At 44.0% G+C, this 18086-nt stretch overlaps 1 protein-coding gene across 2 annotated transcripts in view; it reads right to left on the minus strand.

Annotated features, from left to right (window-relative positions):
* Positions 1 to 18086, minus strand: part of CHFR (checkpoint with forkhead and ring finger domains) — a 45905-nt gene that overhangs the window by 13343 nt on the left and 14476 nt on the right. For both annotated transcript variants that reach the window (XM_060785690.2, XM_060785689.2), the window contains exons 4-11: positions 14862 to 14971; positions 13333 to 13392; positions 12954 to 13175; positions 9699 to 9899; positions 8991 to 9147; positions 7527 to 7681; positions 6340 to 6502; positions 5550 to 5680 (exon numbers count right to left, since the gene is read on the minus strand). In XM_060785690.2, coding sequence (XP_060641673.2) covers positions 5550 to 5680; positions 6340 to 6502; positions 7527 to 7681; positions 8991 to 9147; positions 9699 to 9899; positions 12954 to 13175; positions 13333 to 13392; positions 14862 to 14971 — 1199 coding nt within the window. The remainder of the gene's footprint in view (positions 1 to 5549; positions 5681 to 6339; positions 6503 to 7526; positions 7682 to 8990; positions 9148 to 9698; positions 9900 to 12953; positions 13176 to 13332; positions 13393 to 14861; positions 14972 to 18086) is intronic.

Consider the following 18086-nt stretch of genomic DNA (forward strand, 5'->3'; position numbering starts at 1 on the left):
CAACCAGGAAGGAGACTTTCCATGTCAAGTAAGACATCTGGCACGTAGCCATCGGTTCATAAGGAGGGCCCTGAAGGGACTCCAACACTAATTCCAAACACCACGACGGAGCTACTGGGGTAACAGCTGGTCTCTTGTTCCCCATCCCTTTTAGGAAAAGCTTGACATAATAGTCTGTAAAAAGTGATGGATGTCCCTGTTTTCTCCTATGCCACGATAACGCAGCCAGGTAGCACTTAACCGACGATAAAGTATATCCTGAGTCCATTAAAGTACCAAGGAACTCTAACACCTCTGTAATTGGTGCTGTAACTGGATCTTTCCCTCTCGAAGTTACAAAGTCCATGAAGCGCTTCACCTTGTATGTATAAGAGCGCCTGGTGGAGGGTTTATGTGCTGCATCCAAGACCTCCCGAACTGTCGCAGACAGCTTGTCGGTTAGTCCCTGAGCAGTAATCTCCAAGCTGTCAGTTTCAATGTGTGGACATCGGGATAGAACACTTTGCCGTTTTGTGTCGTCAGGAGGTCCGCTCTGGTTGGCAGACGTCTGTACACTCCCTGTGACATCTCCAGAAGAGCCGCAAACCACGGTTGCCGGGGCCACCATGGCGCGATCAAAATGCAGTTGCTCCTGTCTCGTCGCAGCTTCGTGATTACTTTGAGTAACAGGGGGAACGGGGGAAATGCATATAGGTAACCCTTTGTCCACCCCAGAAGAAAGGCGTCCCCCAGACATCCCTGATTGTAATTTGGGTGCCTGCGAGCACAATATTGGGGACACTTCGCGTTCTCCTTGGACGCGAAGAGATCTAATTCTGGAGTCCCCCATGCATGGAAAATGAGGTCCAGTTCCTCCCGATTGAGGGACCATTCGTGGGTTGATAGAGGAGACCTGCTGAGCACATCTGCCAGTACATTCTCCTCCCCTGGCAAATGAACCGCCACTAGATGGATGCCCCTGGCTATACACCAGTCCCAAATGTGTAATGTCTGGATCAACAGTGGGTGTGACCTGGTTCCCCCCTGCTTGTTTATGTAAAACATAGTCGTAGTGTTGTCTGTTATCACCTGCACTACCTGACCCAACAGTGCTTGCTCGAAAGACTTCAGGGCCTTCTCCACTGCCATTAGCTCTAACACATTGATATGGTGCACGGCTTCTTCGGGGGACCATATACCCTGGGCTGTGAGTCCCTCGAAATGCGCCCCCCAACCATGCATGGAGGAATCTGTGGTAATGATCCTTGATGGTTCGGGAAGTTGGAAGGGGTGGCCTGCCAAAACATTTGAAGGGTCTGTCCACCAATCGAGGGATTGTTTTACCATAGATGGCATGTCCAACTTTGCATAGGGCTTGTCTACTCCACCCCTGTGGGCTGACAGAAACCAAGCCTGCAGTGGCCTGAGACGAAGCCTGGCATACGGCGTGACGGTAGTCATCGAGGCCATATGGCCGAGCAGCGTCTGAACTTCCTTCACCGACACCCGATTCGCCCGAACAACCTGTACTATTAGGGCTTGTAGAGCCGCAAAGCGGTCCTCCGGCAAAAAGGCCCGTTGGCGCTCTGAATCCAGCACTGCTCCGATGAACTGGATTCTGCGGCTCGGCAGCAGGTGCGATTTCTCTGCATTGACAACCAGACCTAGGGACTGGAGAAGAGAGAGTGTGGTTTCGATGTGCATTCTCAGTCCCTCACAAGTATTTCCCACTAATAGCCAGTCGTCTATGTATGGGTAAATGGCCACGCCCTGAGTTTGAAGGTAAGCTGCAATAACAGCCATACACTTCGTAAAAACCCTTGGGGCCGTTGTCAAACCAAATGGAAGAACGTTGAAACAGAAAGCCCGCTTGCCAACCATAAAGGAAAGGTATTTCCTGTGGTGTTCTGCCATTGATATGTGGAAATAAGCATCCTTTAAATCTATGGTAGCGAACCAGGCATTTTTATTAAGCAGTGGCAGAATCAATGACAAAGACACCATGCGAAACCTTTGTGAAAAAATAAACTTGTTAACTTCCCTCAAATCCAGAATAGGCCGCAAGCCCCCTCCCCGCTTTTTAATCAAGAAATACCTAGAGAAAAAACAACTTGGGATATCACTAGGATCAAGTGGGGATATAGCCCCTTTCTCCAACAACTTCGTAACTTCCTCCAGCAAGGGAGGAGACTCCGGTGTGGACTTTAAATTGCCCAACGGGGGCAAGGTTACAAACTCCATTGCATAACCTTCACTAATAACCCGGAGAACCCACTTATCAGTGGTTATCGAACTCCAAACATGACTAAACGGTCTTAACCTGTCAAAAAACATAACTGGTTGTGGGGGGGGCGAGGTCAAGGGAACTTCTGATCTAGACACAATTGTGTCCTTTTGAATCCTGACTACAAGGGGAACATCAAAGACGACGCTTTTGATTCCCTCCGGTCCTTGCCTTGCTGTTATAAGGCTGATACCTAGCCTTAGCATTATAGTTCAGCCTTCTATTGGGTTGGAATTTATTGTTTGAAGGCTTAAACCCAGTACTATTTGTATAACCACCAAAGTAACCTTTACGATAAGCGCCTGTTGGCTGCTGCCAACGCTGCCTCTGCTGATATCCAGGCTGCCATGGGGTGTCATATTTGGCTGCCTGCAGAACCTCCCTGGAATGTTTTATCTTCTCGTCTGTAGAGGGGTCAAACAGGCCCTCCTCTGTCATTGGTAGGTCCTCGGCCAAGGAGCGGCTGTCCTCAGATAAGGAGGAGGCCCGGAGCCAGGCATGACGTCGAATAGCCGTTGCAGTGGCCAACAGTTTGCCGGCTGATTCCGCCATATGCTTTCCTACATCCTTTTGAAATTTTGAGAGGGGTATAGCCTCATTCACAAACGCCCGAGGTAACCGTCTCTCTTCCAATGGTAACTTATCAACATATGGAGCCATTTGGTTCCACAAAAAACTTTGGTAACCACTAAGGTAAGTAATATAGTGTGCAATTCTAGTGAACAACCCCGCTGCTATGTGGACCTTTTTCCCTAAGGAGTCTACTTTCCTGCCTTCCTTATCAGGTGGGGAGACTGTATACTTCTTAGGTTTCTTAGACTTAGCTGCCTCCGCCACCACTGTGTTGGGGGCTGAGGGGCGAGCTATCCATTTGGCTGCTGACAAGTCAACCTTATAAAGAATGTCCACCCTTCTAGGGATGGCGGGGACAATGGAAGGGGGAACATCAGGGATTTTTGTCAATTTCAGCAGATAAGGCAACGTTGGGAGCACTGAGGACGATGGGTTGTCCTGCTCCTCTGACGGAAACATCGGGTCATCGACTGCTGCTGAGGACTTCGGAATGACAATGTCCAAGGCAGTTATCATTCTCCCTATTAACTGCATGAACTTATTGTAGTCATCAGACCGGGGAAGTGGATGATCCATGTCCTTCTCCCCTTTTGACACCTCATCAGCCTCCTCTGAAGCATCTGAGTCAACAGCAATGTCTGTATTAAAATCGCCAGCATGAGCGCGCTCCATCATGTCCATATGGGCAGGTTGTGTGTCCTTTGGCTGGTGCCTCCAGGCCTTAGTCACAGGAAACAAAACTTGATCTGGCGCGCCGGTCTCCTTATCCAGCCCAGACTGCCTGCTGGGTCTATGGGCCCTGGGGGATGGTGGGACGTCCTCCCCGCAGTACACGATACCTCCGTTGGGAGTTACTCTGTAGATCCCTGCTTGGGGGGGGGGGGTACTCATACCTCCCCCTTTGCTCCCTATAATGGGAAGATCTTGACGAAGCCACAGAAAAAGCTCTCTCCAGGCGTGCACGTCGACGCTTCCGTACTGAACAAGAAGAGTCCGAACACGTCGACGCAGAGTCACTTGAAGATGACCTCTCCCTGCGCGCACGTCTTACATTGCCTGCGCGCGATGGTGCGCGAGAGCGGCGCCGAGCCGCGCCATTCAGGGCATTCCCTGCTGCTGCCGATGCCGACGGGCCGGCTGGGGAAGCCCTGCACAGCTCCTCCTCTCTCTCGCCCGAAAGGGAAGGGGGCGGTCCCGGTGCCGAGAGCATCGGCATCGGAGGCGTGGTTTCAGATCTCTGCAATGCCTCCTGCGCACGCGCGAGGCGTGGCTTCGCCGTTGCCGCCTCCCCTTCTGCTTGCGAAGCACGCTCGCGGCGTGGCTCGGCTGGCAGCGGCTCGGGCCTGGCTTCCAGCACGGCTGAGGAGGACTCCTTCTCCTTTTCGGCCAATTGAGCCAGCCACGCTGCTCCTTTAGAGAGCCCAGTAGTTTTCTTAACTACAGGGGCAGATGGCTTCGCTGGCTCGACGTGTTTCGTCTTCTTGGACTTCTTCAAGGTCTTTAAGGGTAAGCCTTGCACAGACGGAGTCTTGTCGCCATTTTGACGATCTTCTGCGGGAGGGAGAAGAGCGCGCTCGTAAAGAGCCGCTTTCAGTCTTATTTGTCTATTTTTACGTGTCTGGGGAGTAAACGCCTGGCAAATGGCACAACTTTGCGCCAGATGCCCCTCACCCAGACACGCAATGCATAAGGTATGAGAGTCATTATCCGGGATATTCGAAGGGCAAGCAGTACACCGCTTAAAGCCCTTAGTTTGAGACATTTTCTCAAAAAACTCCCGGACAAAAGCCTCAATGAAGCAAAAAAGTTTTTCTTCAAAACCGAGCTGTTTGCGTCTAGCGCGGATGAAGAGAACTGAGGCGGTTAGCCTTCCGCGGGCTATTTATACTATCAGGGGAGTGTGCGCGGGGCCAACCGCCGTCCTTTTTGAATTTTAACTGTAGAAGTCCGAGCTAAGCTGCGCATGCGCAGAGAGAGATACCATTAGTGCGCATTCACAGCATAGCCACGCAGGGAAAACTCCAGCATCTGGAAGGCTGCAAAGAATGACATGGCAAGACAGATTCAGCCCACGAGTTTGACATGTGAGAGTTAAAGGTAAACTTTAAAGGGGAGAGAAACAACAGCAACCTGATTGTGGGGGTCTACTCTCGGTCCTCCAGACAAGCTAAACATTTAGGTGAAGCCTTTCTAAAGCAAATGACCACATGATTGCCCACTTTAAATACCTCCAGGGATGTCACAGAGAGGAGAGGGCACACCTGTCTTCCACTGTCCCAGACGGCAGGGCCAGGTCTAATGGTTTCAATTACAAGAGAGTAGATTTTGATTAAATGTTATGAGGAATATCTCAATAGTGATATATTCTTCAGTAATGAAACCAATTGTCTAGAAGGTGGCATGGTCTCCTCCTCTGGACATCTTGAAAAAGAGGCTGGACAGTGCGCTCCTAAGGATGCTTTAGATAGAGATCCTGCACTGAGAAAGGGGTTGGACTAGATGGCCCATTAGGCTTCTTTTAATTCTTGCATTTCTAAATGATCATCCCAACATTTTAAAAACAAGACACCATGGGAGACTGCGGGAAGATAACGATAACCACTTGTGCACAGGTATCTTCTCCTACGCTGGTTGTGGCATGGCATGCGGCAAGCAATGGCAGATCACTAGTGCAAAACAAACACGCCTGAGTAACTTCCCTCCACACACTGACCTGCTGGAAAACTGCCAGAGGTAGAGGGGGCATCCCCCAATGCCTGCACAGCTTCTGTTTCTCCTTCTTGGTGTCGGGAGGAAAGGGGGTGACAATATCCTGGGCACTGTCGGCACACAATGTATGGCTGACTGGAAACAAGGACATCGTTAAGTCTCTGGAAGCAGGGTATAAGAGTTGAAATGAATTCACACCAGAGCTTAGTTTGTGTGTATAAAAATGCATGGACACCACTGTTTGGAATAAGGATCTTCTATCCTATTTCAAATGGTGACCATAGGAGGTGTACAAGCAGCACATCTGAATGGACAAAAGAGTAAACAATTCAATGCAAGGAGCTCAAAGTAATAACTTAAAAACTAGGATGACAGCCTTCCAGTGGTATTGGATGGCAACTTCCAACAGCTATAGCCAGCACAGTCAATAGTGGGGAATGCTGAGAACTGCAGCCAATAACAAGTAGAGGGTCACATGTTGCCCACCTCTGGTTGAAATAGTTGCTATGCCAGCATTTATAACACTTCATTTCTACAAAATGGAAGAAATGGGAATTTCCTTGGTCTCAGGGACTACCGGCAACTTCATGGTTCTACAAGTTTGAGCTCAGATCTCTTCAGTCCTAATCCAATATTCCCCCCATGGAGGACATCAATAGGGTTTTTTGGAAGGCTATGTTCACTGAAAAATTACAGATTTCTCATTAAGGAAAGCTCATGAATTCAGTGATGACAACCAAATTGCATGCCTAGATCTTGTACAAAAGTAAGCACTTTGACATTACTGCACTCACCTAATATCAGAGGATTCACTATCTACATCTGAGAGTTCCAGCAGATCCTCAGAACTTCCTTCTTCATCTGAAAAGGACCTTCGCACCTTTGGCTGTAGCATGTCTTGAGTGATTTTGTTCCGAGCATCCATGCTTTTTATATCCTCTTCGTTACGGCACTTATCTAAAGCCGGAAGTCATTGTCTGATTGATGTATACAATTGTAGGATTTTAAAGAAACAGCAGGGATCCTTCCAGACCAGGCCTGCACAGCCCTCCGGGTGTTTGGGACTCCAACTCCCAGAAGCCCTAGCTAGCTATCCAGTGGTCAGGCATTCTGGGAGCTGTAGCCCAAAACACCTGGAGGGCCACAGATTAGGCAGACCTGTTGTAGATTGTTATGTCATAAGATTTATAGAATCTGAGAGTTGGAAGAGACCATAGGGCCACCCACTCCAACCTCTTTCTGCCAGGCAGGAACACACAAAGCCCTCCCAACAGATAGCCACCCAGCCTCTGCCTAAAAATCCTCCAGGGAAGGAGACTCCATCAGACTCCCAGGCAGCACATTCCATGGATGAACCAGTCTTTCTGTCGGGAACTTCTTCCTAATGTTTAGGTGGAATCTTTTTTTCCAAGCAATTAAATCCAGTGCTGTGTGTCCTAATCTTCAGAGCAGCAAAAAAAAGTTTGCCCCAATCCTCAACAAGACCATCATTTCAAAAATTTAAACATGTTCCTCATGTCCCCTCTTTTCATTGCTGTTATTGTATATCTAGCCTTTCTTCCCAATACTGGGGCCTAAGATGGCTTATAAAGTTTAAAACAAATGCAAATAAAAATACAGTACATCCACAAAAAGGCAGAAATCAAAAACAAAACACAACGTTAAAAGTTCATTACAGTTAATTCTTAGAATGCTGTTGGAAGAGATGTTTCATCCTAGCCACCTTGGTGAGTTTCAAAGCACCCTGTCTCCCTTGTTCCCACCAATAATGCCTGGGAAGGTCATGGCACTGAAAGACACCCCTTTTGCCTAAGATCTTAGAGGCTCATAAAGGTAGGTATGGTCCTTCAGGTAGCGTGTATTCAACCCATAGCTACTTCCAAACCGGCAGCAACTTGTGGTACTGCTGCAGCAAGGGAACTGTAAGTGTCTTGTAGCCATCCCTGTCTTTACAATAGATGTAAAAACATTTCCCACTTGCCTGGATGTTGGGTGAGATAAGCTTCCACCAAGTTGTTCAAAATATGGTTTTTACAGATACGTTCCACTGGACAACGGCACGTTGGGCAGAGAGAGGATCGCTCCATCCATCCTGAGTAACAAGCTGCACAGAAAGTATGCATGCAGGGCTGCAAACTAGAGAAAGAAGATTAAAAGGATTAAAGAAAAGGATTACAAGGTCCTTGGAACTGGGATAGAGAAGGCAGAGATTTCTCAGCAACAGTGTGTGACATTTCTGATCTTGCATATTATAGTGTGGAAAGACAGAAACAAGCCCTACTATGGAATGTTCACTCAAAACATGGATTACTTATTTGCACAGCAACCTGTGGCTCAGTCGAACTAGGGATTTATGAAGCTGAACACACCAAGGCAGCAGGAATGGGAAAAACCAATTGCAGGATCAGAAGACCCATCGCTCCATTTAGATATGATTTGGAGGATTGGAAGCAAACCATATCCCTTGTCCTACTTCTTGCAAATTCACATAAGGATATACTCCAACAGTTTCAAAATAAGCAACAACCTTACTGGACTTTTCTTTATATTACCAACATACCTGCTTCTGTATTACATACAAATTCAGATTAAGAACAAACCTACAGAACCTATCTTGTTCATAACCTAGGGACTACATGTGCTTAAGATGAATGAACCACCAATATTTGAGCTCTAGGAACTCGGTTCAAGAGCAGTGTAGTCTGAAAACAAGCTCCTTGACAGCAGCAATATTAAACCCTCTCTGGATTGTTCTAACAACCCTCAAGTCACAAACAAGATAGGTTCTGTAGGTTTGTTCTTAAGATGAATTTGTTTGTAAGTTGAAACAGGCCCATTTTTAAAGTGTATCTCCAGCATATATATATATATATATATATATATATATATATATATAAGCTTTGATAGCATAGGAAAGAGTTAGCACCCCTGTGGTGTTTGTTTGTTTTGCTGTGTGTGCCTCTGTTCAGAAGATTTCACCACACTTTTTGTCCCTGTGATAACTGGATTTTGAAAAAAATTGGCTTGCTGTGGAAATAAGGATTGGAGAGAAAGCTTCAGTGGAGACACCTTTTCCCCATGATAACTCTTCCAGGAATGAATTTCCCTTACGAGGGGTAGATTTCTCACACTTCTTGTTGTCTCACCCCTGTTCTGAACTATGAGTCACTTGTAAGTTGGATATTTGTACTGAGGAGCTGCATGTATATGCATGCTTCTTCCCATTTTCAAATCCTATTAAATGTCAGCTCTACTTGGACTCCACTAGGAGAAAAAAAGTGAACAGAGTGGGAAAATTCAGCACCCCCTTTTCGCGTATCATTAATGTGAATTAAATCCTGTGCAACATATCAACCACACTCTCAGACTCTATGGGAATCCAGCAAAGCACCAGTCTGAAGATGTTGATGCCACCACATCTGGTTTGGCCTCCAACAACTCATACCTGACACAGTCGTGCAGCAATTCTTGGCAGATGATGCAAGTGAGTGTTTCTTCCATTTTGTCTGGCTTCACATTCACTGCCTTGGTGCTTTCAGTGCCTGTTTTAGTTACACATTCAGTTGGAGTAATCACCTGAAGATACGAGCTAGTATCACCACCTGCAAGCATCATGGCAAAAGAGAGTCATGCAAAGATACAATCAGCTACAATCCATTGTTGCTCAATCTACTTTGCAGGCATGGGGCCACACACGTATGGAGGGACAGGGATTTTCTCCTGCTTAGCAAAAGCATAAGACGGGGGCCAAAGAAGACTGAGTTACATCATGCTCAGATTTCTCTATCTGCTCCTACTAGGGGGGGGGGAGCCTTTTGCGACCCCAACATTGAGCTACAGAGACCCAATTTACTTAATTTGTTGGAAATTATCAGAGAATACCAAGCAACCTGAGTCAGGGCTAGGAAAGCATTCTGCAGAAAACCCTGTTATTTAGGTATGATAATATGAAACTAGATGAAAGGTGTGGTTAAGCATAAGGCAACTTCCTATGTTCCAGACATATTAACAGCAAAGGCCTCTTAAGTGTTCATCTTTCTATGAGATGTTGAGACAGGATTATGCCAACTCCTATGTGCAATTGCTAGAATGACATGCTGGGAGGGGAAGATAATCAGTCTGGTCTTTCTCTTAGAAAATGTTGCCAACCAACCTCCTTTTGTTTTCTTTCTTGGAGGCTCCAAACCCCCTTCATCCCTGCTTTTAAGCTCAGTCACAGCCAACAGTTTGTTTCCTTTGTCCCCTGAAGAAATACCAGAAATGTTTGGCTGTTTAGGTTCAAGTGATGGTTCAGGACCAAATGGTGGGCAGGTAGGCAAAGTGGGTGCAGCAACGAAGAGGAGCGATTGCAGCCCTGCAAAAATGGAAAGCATGGTGCATGAGCGGAAAGGTTCTGCAATGCCCAATGCAGGCAAGCATTAGACAGAGCAATTTCAATCAACAGCATAAAGAATTATAACATACAGCATGCTTGAGATTTGAAGGGCACCAGAAAAAAGGAGAATCTGCTCACCCCTCTTGCAACAAAGTCTAGGCTGGATTGTAATCCACTGGCCGACACAAATTTTGATGCCTCAATGTTAGACCTGTTTCTGAGTATATTTGACCTATTGATTCCAAAAAATAGCACCTGTTTCCCCCATGCACTCTAGTTATAAACTAGAGTTTATCTAGTTTTTGATATACAGAACATATGCCATCTACTAGTAAACAACTGCTCACTCATAGAAAACCAGAATAACCATATCTAAAAAAAACTAACTGTGGTCCATTGAATGCCATTTTCTGAATCAGTGCCACAAATAATCCCAGGAATAGGCCTAAAAACCATGGCACCAAGGGATTTCTTTTTGTTGGGCTATGTTATTAACCCCCATTCTTGATGAAGTAGTGCTTCAGTATAGGACTAAAACTTGACATGGGGTAGTGAGGCTCCTGCCTCAGGCAACAGGTTTTAGATATAGTTTTGTTGGATTCATTTCAATTGGTTCAGCTTGAGGATGTGGACAGGATCCTTGGAGAGGTGCGACCCACCACATGCATCCTAGACCCCTGTCCATCCTGGCTGATAAAAGAAGCCAGAGGGGGTTTGGCAGAGTGGGTGAAGGTGATGGTTAATGCCTCCTTACAGGAAGGAAAGTTTCCAGCGAGCTTAAAACAAGCTATCATAAAACCGCTGTTGAAGAAACCATCACTGGATCCCACTCAATTAGACAACTATCGGCCAGTTTCCAATCTTCCCTACTTGGGCAAAGTCATGGAATGTGTGGTGGCAACACAACTCCAGGGATTTCTGGTAGACACTGATTATCTAGACCTGGCACAGTCTGGCTTTAGGCCGGGACATGGAACTGAGACAGCCTTGGTCGCCTTGGTAGATGATCTTCACCGGGAACTGGACAGGGGGAGTATGTCCCTGTTAGTTCTGCTGGACCTCTCAGTGGCCTTGGATACCGTCGATCACGGTATCCTTTTGGGGCGCCTCATAGATATGGGGCTCGGGGGCACTGCTCTGCAATGGCTCCGATCCTTTCTTGAGGGACGGTCCCAGAAGGTGTTACTGGGTGACACCTGTTCGGCCCCACAACCGTTGCTGTGTGGAGTCCCTCAGGGTTCAATCCTGTCCCCGATGTTATTTAACATCTACATGAAGCCGCTGGGGGAGATCATCCGGAGTTTCGGACTGAGATGTTATCTCTACGCAGATGATGTCCAAATCTGTCACTCCTTTCCACCTGTCACCAAGGAGGTTGTCCAGACCTTGAATTGGTGCTTGGCTGCTGTGTCGGACTGGATGAGAGCTAACAAATTGAAATTGAATCCAGACAAGACAGAGGTCCTACTGGTCAGTCGTAAGGCCGAACAGGGCATAGGGTTACAGCCTGTGCTGGACGGGGTTACACTCCCCCTGAAGACGCAGGTTCGCAGCTTGGGAGTGATCCTGGACTCATCGCTGAGCCTGGAACCCCAGCTTCTCGGCGGTGGCCGGGAGAGCTTTTGCACAACTAAAACTTGTGCGCCAGCTGCGCCCGTACCTTAGGAAGTTGGATCTGGCCACAGTGGTCCACACTCTTGTTACATCCTGAGATTAGATTACTGCAACGCACTCTACGTGGGGTTGCCTTTGAAGACTGTTCGGAACCTTCAATTAGTCCAGCGGGAGGCAGCCAGATTAGTCACCGGAGCGTCATACAGGGAGCATAGGAATAGATAATGTAGAACGAAATATGGACTCTGAGTTGGCGAACGCTGAGCTTGAGATTGGTTTATTGACTGTGATATATATTGATTGTTTTAACTGTCTTAATTGTTTTAATTGCTGATTTACACATTTATTTGTATTATTGTGTAGGCATCGAATTGTGCCTTTTTGTAAGCCGCCCTGAGTCCTCCCTCGGGGGTTGAGAAGGGCGGGGTAGAAGTACAGGAAATAAATAAATAAATAAATAAATAATTTGAACAAATATGATGGCAGCATTTTAGGAGGCAATTAATTGAGCTCCAGTATTTTTGTTGCCTTTTCTTTCCTTTTTCCTCAATTCTGCCCAATATCAGGGGTTTTTTTAGCCAATTATTTCCCCCAGTGCTACGCAGCATTTTCCTTCTCTTTTTCCTCATTGGTAACTCTGGTCATTTGTTTTCACTATTCAGGCCTATCACCAATTATGATAGAAGTAAACTATCATAGTTTGGAAACAGAAGAACTTCAAACATTGGGGAATATTACACTGCTATGAACCTGTGTTCCTTCCCTGGTATCAACTGGTGCTAATCCACAAATTGGGAATTAAAAATGCTCTAGAACAAGCTTTGGGACTGCCAGACAAAGCAAGATCTACATGCAGCTCAGGATTGACAAACTGTTTGGTGGTGTGGAAACAGTGAATATCTCCGACTTGATTTCAATGTTTGTCATTCTAACTGCTAACCGATTCTTGGATATAGTTATAGGAAACAAGTCCTTATCTGCTCCTTTGAAAATATTAAGCAATGAGGAAGAAGAGTCCTTGGACCTAAGTGGTCTTGATAGAACTGAGAGGAAACATCGACAGATTGAACAACGAGTCCAACACCAAATATACGCAACAGAATTTGTGACATAACAGTGCCTTTTAACAGATCACACAGTTATTTCAATTGATGATATAAGAACTAGAGAAAACTACTAAATAATGTATAGATACTGCTTTTTGCTGCCAAGCAGACATGCTCATGAGATTTATTTTTTTTTGGCATCAACAGCAAAAAAAACCCCAAACAAAACAAAACCCTGGGTGACTTTGGATACTATTCAGCTTGAAATGAGGTATGGAGCAAGAGCAATGTTTGCTGGCTATGCTCAAGGCAAAAAGCCTCTAGGGCTGACAAAAGACTAGATCAAGAAAAGAGCAACCCAAGAAGGCCAGACCTTTACAAGATGTTGAGGGATTCTCCAGTACAGTGGCTACGGACTCAGTGAGAGAGGTAGACGCAGCATTAAAGAGGTTTGATGTAGAAGTGGATGGCTGTGGTTCATCATCATTATTAGCTTGACTAGCTGGCACAGGCAATGCCACTGAGGTCTTGTCATCACTTTGCCCGGTCCTTGAGGTATCTTTGGTCACATGGCACATACTTTCAACATTGGGTTCTGTGCGGAGAATAAATGAAAAGGTGATTTCCAAAACATTAGAGGAAGAACTTTTCAGGACTCTCTGCCCAGACAGACAGTCTGAGAAAGGAGGAAAGTAAATCCAATGGACCATCTCCCCACCTTCTGCTGCTCCTGAATTAACCATTTTACTTACCTACTGGGTCATTGGCTCGGTCCTGTCTAGGGTATAAAGATTCATAAAGATACGCAACATCTGAAAGAAGATAAGATGAGTTAAGTCCCTTAGAGGCAGGATGGGCCTTCTCACATAACTGTTCCCCATATTATAAATCTTTCTCAAATCTACTACACTGAACCACTAATGCACATGTGTTAAATTCAAAGCCCAAGGGCGGAATCCAGCTCTCCATACCCTTTTATGTGGCCCTCCAGATACTGGACTGCAACTCCTGTATTCCTCATCATTAGACATCATGACTAGAACTGTTGGGGGTTGGGGTACAGTCACATTTGGAAGGCCCCCGTTTTGTCAGGAGAGTGGGGCTCGGATTTGTATACAAGGCTTGTGGATAGGATGTCTGATTTTAAAATGTCCTTTAACCTTTCCCCAGCCTCAAAGTCACAAGGGCTGTTGGACTACAATTCTCATTAACCCCAGTCTGCATGGCAGATCATCAAAAGTGATGGGATCTGTCATTCAGTAACACCTGTAGACCAAAATTGGATAAAAACTAGAGAGCACTGAACACAATGTAAACAAAATGTTGTATGGAACCACTGCTGTTTCTACTGTTTTTACTGTTTGTGAACCGCCGTGAGTTGCCTTCGGGCTTGAGATACAGCGGTATATAAGCAAAGTAAATAAATAATAAATAAATAAATAAATAAAATAATATATTGGTCTTCTCTCTGTCTCCTCAGGTTCTCCGTCAATGGATTCAACGGCCCTTTGAAGGCAACCATAAAACTAATGTGGCACTCAATGAAAATAAGTTAGACACTCTTGGTGGAACTCCAAGTCTGACCCACAAATTGTTCACTTTAAGGCTTTTTTATCAGGGAAAGGGGGATTTCAATGTGCATTAAAATACAGGTATGGGATCCAGACCTGAAGTTGGGTCCCTGAAATGCTAAACTGAGCCTCAAGGGGCATTCGCCCTCTACATGCCAGTCTGATCCTAACTCTGAGAAGGTGTTTTAACTGAAAACAGTCAAAGAAAGAGAACTAAAAATTTACAGGACAACCCCCCCCCCCCCCACTGGAGATTTGATTTTCTCCTTTGGGGACTACATTATTTTCCTGAATTTAGCAATCAGACCCTGGAGGTTGACTGAAGGTCATAGGTGGCCCATGGGTCTTGAGAAATTATCCACCCCTGAACTAAAAGCATATTGGAAGATTTCAATACCTCTCTTGAAATTTTCTTTGCTTCTTGGTATTTTGCCTAAGATCAAGTGTATTCCACATGGATAAGGGGATCACACACTATATGGCCCGGCTCTTTCCCTTCTCTGTCTAAGATGAGGCACTTTGACCCAGGACAAGGTCTAGCACAAACAGAAGTGCTCCATCATATCTACATTTTAAGAAAGGCCGAATGTTCTTTCAGTCACTTCTTAAGCAGAGCAGCCTGTCCAAAGCAGAGCAGCCTGTCCAAATTTGCTTGAAACCCACACTTTCCCTGCCACTGCTAAGAGTTGAATAAAAAGAAATTTCCTTACTGTTTTCTGGCTCATTCTTCCTGTAAACAACATAGATCACATCTCCAGTCTGCAAAGGGCAAACCTGCTTCTTCACCAATTTCTGTTTATTAATAACAGTTCCATTAGAGCTGCAAGAAAAAGACATACTTGTTGTTAACAAGGCAAGGAACTGATAAAATCTGTTTTAATGCAGGTTGAAAACTGCCTTTCCATGGTGTTAATAACAGATTACAGTATTTTACAATATTTATTAGTATGGTATCATACTTTATACTTAGTTTTATTTTATAATTTAAAATAAAATTAATCAAATGGATAGATAAATATCATGGCACAGTAGATAGGACTCTGGAGACCAGGGTTTGAATCCTCATTCTGCCACAGAAACCCATTGGATGACCTTAATCAAGTCATACTCTCTTAGCCTCAGAGGAAGGCAAAGGCAATCCCTCCTCCAAACAAATTTTGCCAGGACAATCCCATGAAATGTTCACCTTAATGTCACCACAAGTCAAAAATACATTGAACATACAAAAACAGCAACAAAACAATGTATTTAACAAACCAATCATTATGTTAGAGGTCAAAATGATAAACCCTGTGAAAGATCCACTGGCACATGGGAGTAACCCTGGGCCAACTTCTTTCCTGCTTTGCTGAAATGAGTTTATAACAAGATTTGCAGAAATGTTTAAATTGTGAGCTGCCTCATTAAAGAACAAAATATTAACCCAGCCCACCCTTTCCAGATAGAACTGCCATTTCTTACTACCACTACTACTTTCATTTATTCATAGCCCATCCTTTCCCCAGTCTGGGACAGAAAGCAACCTACAAATGTTAAAATAGCTAAAAATCGTATCATACAAAAGTTTAAATTATAATTAACCTATCAACAGAATTAGAAGTGGTTAATGGCATAACAACTAATATTAACTTTTAGGGGGAAGAAAATACCAAACAGCCGCTGCTTTAGTACCTTGAAAGATGTGTACATATTACACAATTGATGTCTAAAGAGTGAATGCTGAAGATACACAATGTAATTGCTGCCATCTGGTGGGCAAATTCTGCAGTCTCACACAAACTAGAGTACTACAATCAACTTGACCAACTAAAACAAAAACTATAGGATCAAAACTAGATGAACTGTCCCTAAGTGGTGGAAAAATGGAATTAGATTAGCTGTAAAAATATCTTAGCAAGAAATGCACATTTAACAGTTCTGACTAGCTTGCTCTGAACAACTAAGTCAACTAGATGTACGCCACATTCACTGGAGTTAGGGGCACAGCATCCCCTTTTTTATTTATTTATTTATTTATTTATTTATTTTTTACTTTTTTACAACATTGTGCGGGTCAGGGAGGAGAGGGAAGGATGGCCTGAGGTAGGGGGAAGAGGGGGGGTGGGGGTAGAGGTTGGAACATTGGGGGTGGGTGGGGAGTGTGGGAAAAGGGGGAGGTTTTAAGGGCCCATCACCAAACAGTTCTATCCGTGGTTGTGACTTCCCAGGGTCTTCTAAGAGTCTTCGTCTTCGATAACAGGTTTTCCGTTTCCTCACTTCATACGCTGACAATATTTCTTTTCCTTATTTCTTCTAAAAATTCGTTAGATCTATTATAATTGAGATTTCTTTTGTTCTTAGGAAATCCTTAAAGCCGGTCCAGTCTGTTTTTTTAGTCACTCCGTTTATCCTCTGAGTCAAATTGTCCATTTGTATTATGTCAAAAGCCTTTAAAATCCAATCTTCTTGGGTTGGTGCTTCTTTTTGTTTCCATTTTTTCGCCACCACTGTTCTGGCAGCAGTGCTTAATAAAAATAGAATTTTATCCTGGTTTTTATTCATTTTGGTTTCATTTGTTATTCCTAATAAATAAGTCTCTGGCTCTTTTGGGAATTTTATTTTTAGGATTTTTTGAGAGGCCTGATGAACTTTTTTCCAGAATGTTTTGATTTTCTCACATTCCCACCATTGATGAAAGAAGGTACCTACTTTTTTTTCGCATCTCCAGCATTTGTTTGATATATTCTGATTTTTTTCCCCCAAAATTTTGCAATTTTTTCCGGTGTGTAATGCCAGCGATAAAACATTTTAAACCAATTTTCTTTTATATCGCTGGCAACGGTGTATCTAATTTTCCTTGTCCAGATTTCTTCCTATTGATTTGTCGAAATATTATGTCCTAAATCTTGAGCCCATTTAATTTGACATTCCTTAACTTGTTCCTCTTCCGTATTCCATATTTGTAGTTGTTTGTATAGTAGCTTTATTATTTTATTATTTCTTTCCATAATTAAGTCCCATAGCCCCCTTTTTTGTTCAAAACCTAATTTTTCATCTTCTTTGAAGCTCTCCCGGATCTGGAAATAGTTTAGCCATGTAATTTTTGGGTTTAGCTTTTGAAGTTCTTCATAAGATTTTAATGCCATCTTTCCTTCCTCATTTATCTTTAGTGTCTGATTATAGGTTAGCCAAATTTCTGCCCCTATTTCTTTTTTATGTTTTGCCTCAACTGACGAAATCCAGAGTGGGGTATGTCTAAAAAATCTATTTTTATATTTTTCCCACGTTTTAATCAGGGCTGCCCTAATAAAATGATTTGTGAAATTTTTTTCTATTTTTCTCCGGTCATACCATAAATAGCTATGCCACCCTGCTCTTAAATCGTGACCTTCCAGAGTTAATATATGATTATTTTTGAGTGTTGTCCACTCCTTAATAGCTGCTAAGTTGCAGGCTTCATAATAACTTCTTAGGTCTGGGAGTCCCAGACCTCCTCGTTTTTTGTCGTCTGTTAATATTTTTTGGCTAATCCTTGGTTTTTTATTTGCCCATATGAATTTTGAGATATCTGTACTCCATTTTTTAAAAAGATAATTATTCCTGATGACTGGGATGGTCTGGAAGAGAAATAATAATTGTGGCAATATTACCATTTTCACTAGTGCAATTTTGCCCATGAAGGAGATGTTTTGTTTTCCCCATTTTACCATATCTTTTTGGATTTTCCCCCATAGAACTTCGTAATTATTTTTTATTAACGCTGCGTTACTTTTAGTTATGTTAACTCCTAAATATTTTACTTTGGTTACGATTTGAATTCCTGCAATTTTTTGTAAAGTGTCTTCCTCTTCCCTCTTCATATTTTTAGCTATCAATTTTGTTTTTTGCATATTTAAGTAGAAACCCGCCAATGTTCCGAATTCCTGTATTTTTTTTAGCCAGTTCCTGATACATTC

Source organism: Anolis sagrei, chromosome X (genome assembly GCF_037176765.1).
Source record: "Anolis sagrei isolate rAnoSag1 chromosome X, rAnoSag1.mat, whole genome shotgun sequence".
In the NCBI taxonomy this organism is placed as follows: domain Eukaryota; kingdom Metazoa; phylum Chordata; class Lepidosauria; order Squamata; family Dactyloidae; genus Anolis; species Anolis sagrei.